Source organism: Capsicum annuum, chromosome 1 (assembly GCF_002878395.1).
Source record: "Capsicum annuum cultivar UCD-10X-F1 chromosome 1, UCD10Xv1.1, whole genome shotgun sequence".
Lineage (NCBI taxonomy): Eukaryota > Viridiplantae > Streptophyta > Magnoliopsida > Solanales > Solanaceae > Capsicum > Capsicum annuum.
Window position 1 is genome coordinate 214087602 of NC_061111.1, and position 14010 is coordinate 214101611.

The following is a 14010-nucleotide window of genomic DNA, read 5'->3' on the forward strand; positions in this document are numbered from 1 at the left end:
CCGTTACACAATTATTTAACAACGACCTTTTTGCCTCCTATTACCTTTCCTTTCAAAAAAAAATAAAAATGTTTTTAGTCCCTTTTTTCTTTTATAATATTTTATTCAAACTTTTTACAGAATATATTTAAGATTACAAAATTAAAATTTATTTTAATATATTAATATAATTTTAATTTTAAATTTTTAAAATTTTATTTATTTTTTTAAAACTTCATATCAAGTCAAAGCATGTCACTTTTTTTTTTTTAGGAGAAGTAGTATTTGATTTTGAATCCAAAAATTCTACTCCCTTCGTTTTAAAAAGAACGACCTACTTTAACTTGACACAAAATATTAGAAAATAAAGAAGACTTTTGAATTTTGTGGTTTTAAATTAAAATTGAGTCAAATGTATCAAAATGTCTTTTAATCTTATTATCCTAAACATGCCATGCGAAAAGTTGAAATTAAAATATTTTTAAAAAAGAAAATTAAAGTATTATTAAAAGAGATAAGGGATTATTTTTTTGAAAAAGATTAAAAAGTAAAGTAATTGTTCTTTTTTAAACGGAGCAGCATTTGATTTTCATTTCATTTTTTGCAACTCGAAATCTTCCCGCCCACACACACTCCCTCACATCCTGTCTCTTCAGTTCCTCACAAATCTCAGCATTTTCAATTTTTTTTTCCAGTAAATTCATTTTTGAACTTCAATTTTGTTCAGTATATCTCTCTAACTGTCAGATAAAACAACTGTATTAGTTTCGATTTCAGATTCAAATAGAAAAGAAGAAAAAACCCTAGCTAAAATATGAATCAGTATCATATATATGAAGCTATTGGGCGTGGAAAACACTCAGTAATGTTTTTTCTTCTTTTGTTTTCATTTTCGGTGTGCCTGTTGTTTCCGATAGATGATTATTATATTATTTTTGTTACTATTTGCTGCTTGTCTACTGTCTTTGTCTTCATTTGGGGTCTATAAGAAACAACCTCTCTACCTGGCTTCTGAGTTAGAGGTGTGGACTGCATACACTGCACCCTCCCTAAACCCACTTTGTAGGAATATACTGATTATGTTGTTGTTATCTTTATTTCTAGTAGATCGATTGTTGTATTATTTTGTGGTAGTCTTATTTTTCTTGCTATCTGGTTTGGTGCCTTGTTTACTGTTTTTGTCTTGAGTCGGGGGGGGGGGTCTATCGGAAACAACCTCCCTACTCGCCTTTGAGGTAGACCCTACTTTGTGGGAATACACCGGGTATGTTGTTGTTTTCATTTTTGGTGAATCAGTGTCATGTAAGTTTTTTTTTTTCTTGCAGACTGTATATAAAGGAAGAAAGAAGAAGACGATTGAGTACTTTGCAATTAAGAGTGTTGACAAATCTCAGAAAAACAAGGTTCTTCATGAAGTAAGAGAAGAAGTTTTTGTAATTGTTTTACATTTGAATTCTTATTTTTATGTCTACGAGGTAGAGGTAAGGTTTGCTTACACTCTATCCGCCCCACACCCCAATTCTGGGATTATATTGGGTATGTTTTTGTTGTTGAATTCTAAATTGTAATTTGAGACTTAATTCATGTGGAATTTACTAGAAAAGTGGAACTGGATCATTGAAGTTTTGAGTTTGTTTTTCGCCTACAACAAGAATAACATACCTAGTGTAATTTCATAAATGTGGGTATAGGAAGGGTAGAGTGTAAGCAGATCTTATCCGTACCTTGGAAGGCAAAGAAACCGTTTCCAATACGACCCTCGGCTGCATTTGTTTTCACCTCTGACAATAAAATTGTGGAAATGCATGATTTATCCTCTTGATAACAGTGGTATCTGGGCCACCTGGTATTGGAACTTGACTAATCCTCAAAGTACTTGCTATCTTCCATTAGCACTAGTGAAAGCTATGAACACCAAGTTTATGTAGATGAGGAGATTTGATCTAGTGTTGTCTGTGCTTAAATTCGAACATCGGTTCCCAAGTTGTAACTTGATCTATCTGATGCTAGGGTGACCTCTTGGGAGCATGAGAATTTCCGATTTAGTTGAGAATCAAGCTTCAGAATTTATTAGCTACCTAGTAGCTCTCTTAGAATTTTGAGAACTTCATAATATTGATTTTTAATCGTAGGCAACTTCTTTTAGAGGAATTGATAAAAAGGAAAAAAATGTTATTTATGAGGTATTTATAGGGTAATTATTCGCGAACCCTCCTCAGTATGGAATTTAGAAACCGTTTGCTGGCAGAATATACTGACAAAACATTATTGTATGTGCTGTGCTGTAAAATACTATTGGTGCCTGCTAATCTACAGATGCTCAATTGATTTACGTACTCAATTGTTCTAACATTATCTGTAGTTCCTGCAAATATTCAAAAGCAGTTGAACCACTTCAGAAGCTAAATGTCTATGCTTTTAGTAAGCGTGGTCTTAGAAAACCAAATTGCCTCATCATATTATAGGTGTTAAGGATTGTTGATGCGTGTGACCACTGTAGTTGCGAGATTATTGTGGAAACTATAAGGTTGAGTCATAACACAGGATTTCTATTTTGTGTCATGTATTTGAAGTCCCAACTTTTTTCTTAAAATCTATATCGTTTCAGTCTACTTTATGCATGTTTTTAGTTATTCTATTGGCTACATTTGCTGCAGGTCAGAATTCTTCATTCTCTAGATCATGCAAATGTATTGAAGTTCTACTCCTGGTAAGAATTATCTTTTTCCTGTCTTGCATTTAACTCCTTTCTTTTTCTTCAATTTTGTTTCCGGTGTGAAGGTCCTTTTGGCGTTCAATAATAAGATTTCTCTGACTTATTTTTTGATTTAACCGATCCATAGGTATGAAACATCCGCACACTTGTGGTTGGTTTTAGAGTATTGTGTCGGAGGAAATCTCATGAGCCTGCTGCAGCAGGTAAGCAGTGGCAGTTCTGCTATATTATAAATACTAAATCTTATTGTTCTGGTGGTATAACTGCTTACCAAGTTAGGTGTGTGTTGCAAGTGTTGACATATAGGATGCCTCATGCAGACATTTGACATGAACTTCCAAATTTGTGACAACACTCTAATTCTTTTGATCTCTTTTTCAATAGAGTCACGGGATATTGAGGTTTCTTGGTAAGTCTGTCGCATGCCCACAATGTGGATTTCCCAAACAGGCAATAAGGACATTGGTGTCATGTGTGATTGAATACTTCAATTTAGATGATAGTTTGTAGTCTCACAGATAAAATTTGTCAGACTTCGGACTAACTTTTTTCTTGTGCCAGCAAAGTGTTGAAAGAGTTAGGTTTCTTTTTTGATTTGTTTTAAAGAGTAATAAAGATGACCAGTTACTGTAGTTGGTAATGTCAGATCAGCACAATCTTACCTGTATTTTAGTTTTAACCACACCTAGGAGATTTTAACATCATCTAATTTCTGTGCTGAAGGATGGAAAGCTTCCCGAAGATTCAATACATGATCTTGCTTGTGGCCTTATTAGAGCTCTTCTGTGAGTAACTTTAGCCTTCATTGTTCATTTGTAGCACTTGTTGTCTTGTGCATGAATTACTCTTGGTGTTTTATCTACTATACCAGATACTTACATTCAAAGGGCATAATTTACTGTGACTTAAAGCCATCAAACATCCTATTGGATGAAAATGGAATCACGAAGGTATGGTGATCTTTAGTTTTGACTTTTCCACAACATGATGAGTGCATTTGACCAATTAAATGACGTTGAAGTTCAATTTTTTCCTGGCAGCTGTGTGATTTTGGATTAGCAAGAAAATTGAGTGATATATCAAAGACACCGTCCTCTCAGGTAGTTCCGCTCTCTTCCCCTCCCTTTTGCCCTAAAATGAATAAAAAGGAAAAGTAAAGTTGGTGGCGTAACTGTTTGGATGTTCCTAAAATGTAAATGCTAGAGTGGTGCATAAATCAATTCATTTTTTAATAACGGTAGTGTGCGGGTTAGCCTGCACGCACCTCCACTATTCCATTGGGTACAGGTAACTCTATCCACCACTTCTTAGTAAGATGACAAGAAATCACCAAGTGTTTTTTGTTGCTATTGAGATTTGAGCCCTGATCTCCAAGGTTTGCAACCGCTTCATTGACTACTAGTCCACACTCTTGAGTGATTGAGCACAAGTCAAGTCTAGCAGCTTTTACGTTTGTAGAAGTGGTTCATATGCATCTGTTAGTGAAATTCTGATGGTTTTGTGACAGCTTTTGCAAATTATTGGTTCTTACATTTGCCATTTTCTTATTCATTTTATTTATCACTTTGACGAATGACGGGGCAATTGTCTGAGGCTGTGCTTAGGAATTCAGGAATCTGAACCAAAAAACATAAAATGAAATCAAAAAATTTAAAATGAAGCCAAAAGAAATAGAAGCAAAGAAACATCTTCCTATGAGCTAACTTTTTGTCATTTCTGTAGAAACTCTCTAAAATGTTCTGTAGGGCAATTGTCATTTTTGTCTAGAGAAATATCAAAGTCAAGAGGACGAACAAGATTTCTAAAAGATCTTACAATTAGCTAACTTCTTCCTTTCTTTGCCTTTACTTTTTAATTTCACAAACCAAACATGGAAAACATAGTTTTAAAGTTGTGTCTTTTTCCCTTTTTCAACTACCAAACAGAATGTAGATTTTATAAAGTGGTACTTATTGCTTTTGGCTTTTATTTGTGTCTTTTCCTGCTGTGATCATTCATAGGTGCTATTTTTATATCATGTATGTTTCAGTTACCACAAATAAAGCGAGGAACCCCATGTTACATGGCTCCAGAGCTCTTCCAAGATGGAGGGGTCCATTCCTATGCCTCTGATTTCTGGGCTCTTGGTTGTGTCTTGTTTGAATGCTATGCTGGGATACCTCCTTTTGTTGGCAAAGAATTTACCCAGTTAGTGAGATCAGTCATTTCTGATCCTACTCCAGCACTTCCTGGCACCCCAAGCCGGCCCTTAGTCAATCTGATAAACTCTCTTCTAATAAAAGATCCTGTTGAAAGAATGCAGTGGCCCGAGCTTGCAGGACATGCTTTCTGGAAAACAAGATTTGCTCCAGTGCCTTTACCTCCTCAGCCTGCTTTTGATAATATGATAGAAATTTCTTCTAAATTATGCCTTTCAGAAAGGAACAGTGAAAAGCCAATACAAAACAAGACCCCACAAAAGACTCGTGAAAAAGATTTAAAGGTGTCCCTCAAGCAAGATGAAAATTCAAATACTGGATCCAGAGGGTACATGACACCAATCAAGGGCATATCCAGTGGTCGGAAAGCTCAAATGAAGGGTTCTGGCAGGGCAACAGAGGACAGGCAGAAAGACCAGTCGAGCAATACTAGAGGTGTCAATCTATTACGCCTTTCAAGAATTGCAAAATCAAATTTAATGAGGGAGAATGAGAAGGAAAACTACAGAAGGCCGTTGCCCAATAACTCTGAGAATGATGCTGAACTTAAGGTTGAAAATACTGACATGGAACTTGACTTTAACGAGAATAATGAGGATGATACACAAGATGAACCTGATGAAACTGACAGCGCTCAGAGTCCTGAGTCAACTACTACAGCTCCAAATCAGTCGGACGGTAATGTGGAAGAGATGGATATTGACAGCAGAGATCCAGATACACCAGCAGTGATTAATACACCTTGCTCAGATCATTCAAGGACATCTGACCATGAACAATCTTCTAAATATGAAGTGGCTTCTATGCTACCAAGTGATAGCCCTCAGCTAAAGACTCCCGTGATTAAAGAGAATTCTGCGAATGTACCTGATATCTCAAAACCAGCTATGAACCTCTCAGAAATTCTTTGGCATCCATCTGATCTCTCAGTCAGACCTGTAATGCCTAGCAGAAAATCAGATAAAGGGTCAGATGCAATTCCTTCACTTTCATTCGATGCGCCTCAACTGTCTGATTTTGTCAAGATGTCAAAGGAGCAATTAGATGCTTTTAATAGTAGAATCATCAGTATTGTTAGTGGGAATACTGCCTCAGGTGAGAAGCAAAATGTTATTAGATACCTTGAGCTTTTGAGCAGCAACGCTGATGCAGCCAACATCTTGACCAATGGGCCTATTATGTTGGTTCTAGTCAAAATGCTTCGTCACTCCAAAGTTTCGCTTTTGCGTGCTCAACTTGCTTCACTTATTGGCTTGTTGATTCGTCACTGTACTTTTATTGGGGATGAGCTGGCAAATTCTGGAATTTTAGGTGCACTAACTGATGGTCTGAGAGACAGGCAGGAGAAGGTGAGAAGGTTTTCCATGGCTGCTTTGGGCGAACTACTATTTTATATATCTACTCAAAATGAGCTTTCTCGGGATAATAAACCTTTGGAATCTCCGTCTAAGGACAGCCGACCCTCATCCTGTTGGCAGGTATCGTTGTTGCTGTGACTTCTATTCTGCTGCAGCTTGTCAAGTCAGTTATTATATTTGTTAAAATTCCTTTTCACAATAAATTAATAAGCTATTCTGCAATGGGGTTTTAAGTATTAAACGTTTTATGAGCAATTCAAGCACCAATGCAGCTCTTATGGGAAACAATGCTAGGTATACTTGGTTATTAAAAAAATGCTAAATGGTATACTTATTAATGGGTTAAACACCATAAATTTTTTAATTAGTGATTACAGTCACATATACTCACAGACATGTAGTGTATATAATGATTATCTTGTAGTAAATCATGTATGTAAATCTGCACATGTAACATGAAAATTCCTAAGAATAAGATGGATGACCAATGACAACTTGGCATAGACGTCAATTTTTTTTACTATTAGCCATCTATCCCACTTCACAAAAATTGTAGAATTATATGTGTGTGTGTATAATATATGTATGTATATATGTATATATTCTACAAGAGTTTCTCAGTATCTTACTGGAAGATAAGCTTGCGACCCTTGTATTACAAAACTATATAGCAATAAAATGAACAAGAATGTTAAGATATTTCTCTTAGGGTTGTGGGAAAAATAAGGTACAATCAGACAAGCAGCTGTACTATCTTTACTTATAGCAAAGCCTCACATTCTATCTTAATGTTCCTTTCTGAAAATGTTAATGTTGTAGGTTACAAGTTCAATAATTTCATTGGTTTCCTCAGTTTTACGAAATGGAGAGGATGATATTACTCAACTCTATGCTCTGAGGACAATTGAAAATATCTCCAGTCAAGGAGGGTACTGGTCTGCTCGTTTCACCAGCCAAGATGTCATAACTAACCTCTGCTACATATTTAGGGCTCCTGGAAAGCAGGAGAGCATGAGGCTGACAGCAGGGTCTTGCTTGGCTCGTCTTATTCATTTTAGCCCTACTAGTACTCAACGAGTTATGGAGAAACTTTCATTCAAGGATGTGGTTTCAAGCCTGGTCAAGCGTAATCCACGAGAGCAACAGATTTGCTTAAACATTCTCAACATGACCCTCCTTGAAAGTCATACACTTCCAAGTGTTGGAAGGTACCTTCTTGCCTTGGTCGAAGACAAGAATCTTGTTCAGAACCTTGTCACTCTAGTTGAGCAGGGAAGTGAAGTTTTGAAGGGAAAGGCTCTCATATTTGTGGCTCTACTTTGTATAAACGGGAAGAGGTGGCTGCCACTATTTTTTTGCAATGCAAAACTGCTCTTGACCGTTGATAGGTTGGTAAAGGAGAAGGACACCTTTGTGAAGCAGTGTTTAGATGCACTTGGGATTGTTATCGCATCAACTGTACCAAGTTTGCTAGAGAGTATATCTGCGGACATTCAGCAACTGAAGGTTGGTAAACGCCGTGGGCAGATAATTAGTCTCACAAGTCGAAATTCTTCTAAGAATAGTATGCATTTGTTTCCTGTTGTTCTCCATCTTCTTGGGTGCGCTTCACTGAAAAGAAGGGTTGCTACTCATCAGGTTTTGCAACAGTTGGCAAATATACTTAAACTGGTGGAGTCTCCTTTCCAGGTAATCTGATGATATCTTAATTACATTATCCTATTGAAAAATATCTACATATATGTTAAGGTTCTTGTTTAGAAGAAAAGCAAAAGCTTAAATGTTCAAAGCCCACATAGAAGACTATATATCCCTTATCCTAGAGTTGGAACCTTCAATTAAAACATGGTTCATTTGCAATATCTCCGACTTGTAGTAATCATCATGTGGGTCAAGTGTTAGCTACCAAGCTAGTATAACCTCCAAAGTCTGATAAAGAAGCGTGGGGGTGGGGGTGCATTTGCTTAACTTTCTCTGAAGATTAGGCTGATGATATGTAAATGTGGACTCTGTGTACTTAAAACAGTCTTGAGGATTTAGCTTAGCTGGCTCAAAATTTTGATCACAATAAACTGAGGATGTGGGCAGAAGATTGGGTTTCTTGTTGGTCCACAAAGCACTTACATGAATCTTCCTTTCGGTTGCAGGGTAGAGATGATTTTCAGATAACGCTATTACGTGTTCTTGAGTCTATAGCAGAGGAGATATCTCTGGTTCGAGAAAGTTCTAGCATGTTTGTTGGTCAGATTCTACCTAGTTTATCTGTTGTTTACAGTGGAAATAAAGATGGCGATGCCAGATTCTTGTGCCTGAAGATTTTGTTTGATGTGATGGTGGTTTTACTGGATGAAACGTCTGAAACTGAACAGAATCTTGAGAATTTGAAGTCCATATCTAATTCTTACTTCCTCCCGCTCTACCCCTCTTTGATTGAGGACGAGGACCCAATACCTGCGTATGCTCAGAAACTTCTTGTGATGCTCATTGAGTATAACCATATAAAAATTGCAGACATTGTCCACATGAAGATAATCTCCCAGTGCTTTGAATTTCTTCTTGGTGATTTCTCAACTGCAAATGTCAACAATGTACTGCTCTGCTTGGCTCTCACATCTGCTCCAGAGCTGGAAACCAAATCTCTCTCCCAACTAAAAGTTGTCAGAAAGATTGGAAGCCTACTGGAATTTGTATATGCAAAGGAGATGGAAGATTTCATTGAACCGACTCTTCGTCTGTGTAGGGCTTTCCTTTTACGCTCTGTTGGCAGTATTAGAGGTTCTATGTTTGCAAAAGAACCTGTCCTTTTATATGACAACTCCTCTGATGGAGCTAGTGCCTTTGATCAAAACAAATGCATCAGAGATATTATGGACTTTGGTGAAAATGTTGGGGTCTTATTAGAACTCACCCATTTGAATGAGATCTGTGTTGCAGATTTAGCTTCTGAATGCTTAATTTTATTGCTCAAGGTAGCTCCAAGGGAAGCTACCACTGGATTCCTGACAAGCCTTCCCAAAGTCAGTCTCATCCTTGAGTCATGGAGACAAAGCATCTCTCACATGCTGTTGCAACGGGTTCTGATTGCACTTGGTTATTCTTGTAGACAGTACCTGTCACATGCAATGATATTGTCAATAAATTTGCCTGAGATATCAAAAATCGAAGGGATTGTTTCTCAGGTCAAAACCTCCTCTATACCATCTCTCGTTGATGCTGCTTCTCGAGCAGCATTGGAGCTTCAGAGACTGCCTCGTTGCATTTGAGTTTCGACAGGTTAGTTGTTTGCTTTGGTTGTATGCCACTTTCTTATCTTTTTGGTCCTCCAGGAGTTACCGCATCAATAAACCTTGTCATTGCACGGATCATAACTTATTGAAACCTTAAACCTCCTTTGCTCCGACAGCCAACAGTGTATTGAAGCATGTTGCATTTCCCTTTTGGGACAGATACACATAAATTGCAGCTTGGATCAACAAGAGATTATGAATGGGGCGGGGAGATAACTGTGGTTGTCATCGATCTTTTGTATATCAGTGTATGACCATCATCCTTAATATCTTTCATTGAGTAATATTCTTTGTAATACTTCATGCAAATTCAAGTAAATTTTTGTAATCAATGGTAATCCATAATAGTTCAATTTATGCCCTTCTCCAGGTTCTGCATTTTCTTTCATTTTGAGGTTAAGACTTTTACATGCCCATCCTCTCCCTCACTCCCTCCCCCATACCGAAAAGGAAAGACTTTGGATAATGCATTGACGTGGAAGTGAGAAAATAATTAATATTTCAGTGAGAAAGGTTTTAATCCAACCCTCTGTATTTTAGTTTAAGAGTATCTTTATTTGATTAAATATTGAGTTTTAAAGAAAATAATAAACTTTTGAAAATTATAATTATAAGCTAAAGAGGTATGTAGTGTACTAAATTATTACGGAGTATTATTTTTGATCTTTTGATGTTGAGTAAATGTTGTAGAATGTTTGAATTAAGAAGTTATTAAAAACAGAAAGAGATTCTTTTTTTTAATAAACTGAAAAGGCAAGTAAACCAATTAAATGGAATTAATGGAAGATATATAATAGAATAAATACTTTATAGTGAAGTGGAAAATCAATTTAGCCTGCTTGTCCATAAACTTTTCTTTAAAATTTCGAATAATATTTGGAGAGTATTTTAAGTAAGTGTTTATCGAAGGGACCATTATTTCAACTTCAAACTTGAAATATGAAATCAACATACAATTTCAACTAAATTTTAAATATCACATTATTTGTAAATATGAAAAAATTATATCCATATGCTTATTTTGGACTGATATTTTGTATCTAGACCTTGACAAATACTGATTCGGAAAAGGGGTAAATATACCTCCAAAATTATGATAAATAGTACGTATATACCCTTCGTCATATTTTAGAGACACATATCCCTACCATTAATGAAATGGTACATATATGCCCCTTACACTAACGGCAGGGGCATATGTGTACCTTAAGTATGAGAGAGGGCATATACATACCATTTATCATAGTTCGGGTATATTTGTCCCTTTATTATTTTATTTTTATATCCCAAATAATTAATCCAACCCACTAACTGACCCAATAAACCCATTGAGCCCTTTCAAACCAACTCGACCCAACCATTATTTTTTGTTCCAAACCCGATAGTCCCTCTATTTTTCTCTTAAATGTGAACTCTAATCGAATTGCATTGATTGGTCATTGCTACTAGTTGGTGTTACTGGTTGGAGGGAGTTGGAATTAGGCCATAGGTGGCTGGAGCTAGGGGTGCAATGATGGTTCGTCGGTGGGGTGTTTCCAATTCGACGGAAACGGTGGCTATATGGTGTTGACCGGTAGTGGATAGTGTTTTTTTGATTAAATTTTACTGAAATTAAAACGTGAGGGGTTCAATTTATTTGGTGTTGATTTTGGGTGTTATGGGTTAATGATTCTTTTTTTTTTTACTAAAAAAAATTGATAGTAGTAAGTGTTATTGTATTGTGTTTGTATATTGTTATAGGGATGAAAGAATACATCTGCTAGATAGACATCTCTTGAATTTTAATTGAGACCGGGTCGGGTAGTTGGTGTAGGTTAATTATCAGAAATGAAAAAGGGACAAATATACCCCCGAATTATGATCAATGATACGTATATATCATCCGTCATACTTTTGGTACACATATGCCCCTACCGTTAGTGTGAGAGACATATACGTACCATTTCATTAACGGTAGGAGTATATGTGTTCTCAAAATATGATACAGGGTATATACGTATTATTTATCATAGTTCAAAGATATATTTGTGCCTTTCTCGATACCGAGTTAAAGTCAAATTCTTTTAAAACTTACTTCTCTAGCTAAGTGAGTTGATAGAGTTATAAGTTTGTTTGGTCCTTGGGGTGGGTGGGGGAAGATAAAGGGCACAAAAAAAAATTTGATTTCGATCACTTGTGAAATGTATAGAGTGATCTCTAAATTCAAAAGCAATTTTTTTTCTCCACACATCATAATGATGGTATGATAACGAAAAAAGGTAAAAAGTACTCAATTTCAAAAAAATTAGCTAATTTTATCTTGAGTTATACTATCTAGTCATATATAACTGCGTTGTTAATAAAGTTATAATCTATACACGTAAAATAGATTGAAAACTCCAAATCAGCTGAAACTATCCCTTTTGAAAAAAAAAAACATACCCCTCCTAGTCTAAACTGCCCCACCTATCTAACTAGAAAATCCAAATTTGTATTTTAATTTGTATTCCCATTAAATAATTTGTGATATTGATTATAATGTTGTTTTTGTGTACCTCATACTAGAAGTACGACTTGCATAGACTCTTGTGCAACACGTGTATCTGAAATTAGTCTATCGATAAGAATTAAATGACTAAAACTACAGTTAGTTTGCCTATGGTATATTGAGCACATGTATTATCATGTTTAGGTGATTTTGAATCGTGACTAGAAAGCTACTCCAGAGGCGCTCTTTTGGTTAAAAGGGTTAACTGGCCCAAATTTATTAGAATCAAATCGTTCCAAACAAAACATGTCCTGTTAAGTCCTTAGTTTCGATGATTGATAAATTGTATGTTGGGACCTGTTTCCTAAAGATTGTATGATGACAAAGCTGCTACTATTTAGGGAACAGGTTGGGCTTACCTTTCACTATCACAGTCAACCCCACAGCTGGATGAAAGTACAAAAGTTGGTGAAAAGCTGCTGCCACCGTTTTGTCTCAACCCATGACATTTCTCCTAGATTTGCTTGTGTCATACATATATTGTTTATTTTCTCAAACAAGAAAATCAAAATTCCATATACCTACAACATATATCTTTCTTGAAGCTCTTAGATCAAAGACTCACCTTGTAATAGGAAACTAACAACTCATCAAGTTGTATTTTTTTTTTCTTGTTGTATTTGAGTCTTTGTATTGCGATCTTAAACGTTGCCTACATCTGTTTGTTTGATTATTAGTAGGTGTTGTGGTGTAAACCTCTTTTCTCTGTAATCATCTAGAGTTAGGTGATTCTCAAGCTAGAGTTAGCTTGGCTTTCTAATTAGAGTTAGCTGGTGTATGAGCGTAGTAGAGTTACTATGCGTTTTTCTTATAATAGAGTTATTACCAGGAGAAAATGAATAAGAGTTTAATCCTTAGAGTCTGGAGTCTGTATTCAAGTTGCTTGAATATAGTGGAGCTTAGAAATCCTGAAGGCAGGTCGTGGTTTTTCTCCCTTGAGCAAAGAGTTTTCACGTAAAATCCTCATGTCTTTTATTTACTTTATTCATGCCCTTCTTATTAAGTTTCTCCTAATTCTTGGTGTTTGAGTCCGTCTAGGAACAGATCCCTAGTTGAGGATCTACCCATTACAGTTATACGTTTAGTATCAGAGCAAGGTCTTCCAAATAAGGCTAACACCTTGGAAGAATCTTGAGAATGGTTGCTCCTCCCAATCGTGAAGAAGACTAATCAACCGTTAAACCACCTAGGTTTAATGGTGAATATTATGGGTGTGGGAAGACAAGAATAGATGATTTTACTATGGTTAAAGATTCAGAACTATGAGATTTTGTTGAGGATGATCCTTTTGTTCCCATAAGGGCAGGAAAGGTTGGTGATGCGACTTCACAGGTTCTCAAGACCAAAAACGAATATGATGATGCAGATAGAAAGAAAATTAAGAAAAATTACAAGGGCAAAAAATTGTTTGTATATGGTATTGGTCCTGATGAGTATAACATGATCTCTGCCTGTGAAACTGCTGAAGAGATCTGGGATTATCTTCAGACAACCCATGAGAGAACTAGTCAAGTGAAGAAATCCAAGGTGGATATGCTGACAAGCCAGTATGAGTCTTTCACTATAAAAGAAGGAGGGTCCATTCAGTAGATGCACACCAAGTTCACAACAATAACAAATGAGCTGCACTGTTTGGGAGAGGATATCAGAACAACCAAATAGGTTCGAAAGGTTCTGAGTATTCTTCCCAAGCAGTGGAAAAGCAAGGTTAACACAATCACTAAAGCTAAAAATCTGAAGACAATGACCATGGATAAGCAATCTCAAAACTTATGAGAAGTTGAAGAACCTTAGGAAGTCAAAGGTTGAGCCCAAAGTGGAGAAGAACCTGGTTCTAAAAGCTACTAAAGATACCTTATGTACTGAAGATGAGGAAACAACCTATATTGCCAAACGAGTTCTAAAAGCCTAGAGAAAGTTTGGGACTCTACCGAGAAGAGGAGAA

At 36.2% G+C, this 14010-nt stretch overlaps 1 protein-coding gene across 3 annotated transcripts; it reads left to right on the forward strand.

The window, feature by feature from the left end:
* Positions 1-568: 568 nt before the first annotated feature.
* LOC107847976 (serine/threonine-protein kinase RUNKEL) lies at positions 569-9895 on the forward strand. 3 transcript variants are annotated; one of them, XM_016692615.2, is made up of 11 exons: positions 569-841; positions 1305-1394; positions 2637-2689; positions 2823-2898; positions 3419-3480; positions 3567-3645; positions 3736-3795; positions 4725-6371; positions 7071-7940; positions 8399-9524; positions 9655-9895. In XM_016692615.2, exons 1-10 carry the CDS (start codon positions 794-796, stop codon positions 9512-9514), a joined length of 4101 nt encoding a protein of 1366 aa, XP_016548101.1. In that variant the 5' UTR covers positions 569-793; the 3' UTR covers positions 9515-9524; positions 9655-9895. The 3 variants fall into 3 exon arrangements, with proteins under 3 accessions (XP_016548101.1, XP_016548110.1, XP_016548093.1); XM_016692624.2 differs by having other exon boundaries at positions 9698-9895; XM_016692607.2 differs by having other exon boundaries at positions 8399-9895.
* Positions 9896-14010: the final 4115 nt, after the last annotated feature.

Coding starts and splice junctions, on each gene's coding strand:
- LOC107847976 (XM_016692607.2), top strand. CDS start 794: ATGAATCAGTATCATATATATGAAGCTATTGGGCGTGGAAAACACTCA. Junction 6,372..7,070: donor GACCCTCATCCTGTTGGCAG/GTATCGTTGTTG, acceptor TTAATGTTGTAG/GTTACAAGTTCAATAATTTC. Junction 7,941..8,398: donor TGGTGGAGTCTCCTTTCCAG/GTAATCTGATGA, acceptor TTTCGGTTGCAG/GGTAGAGATGATTTTCAGAT.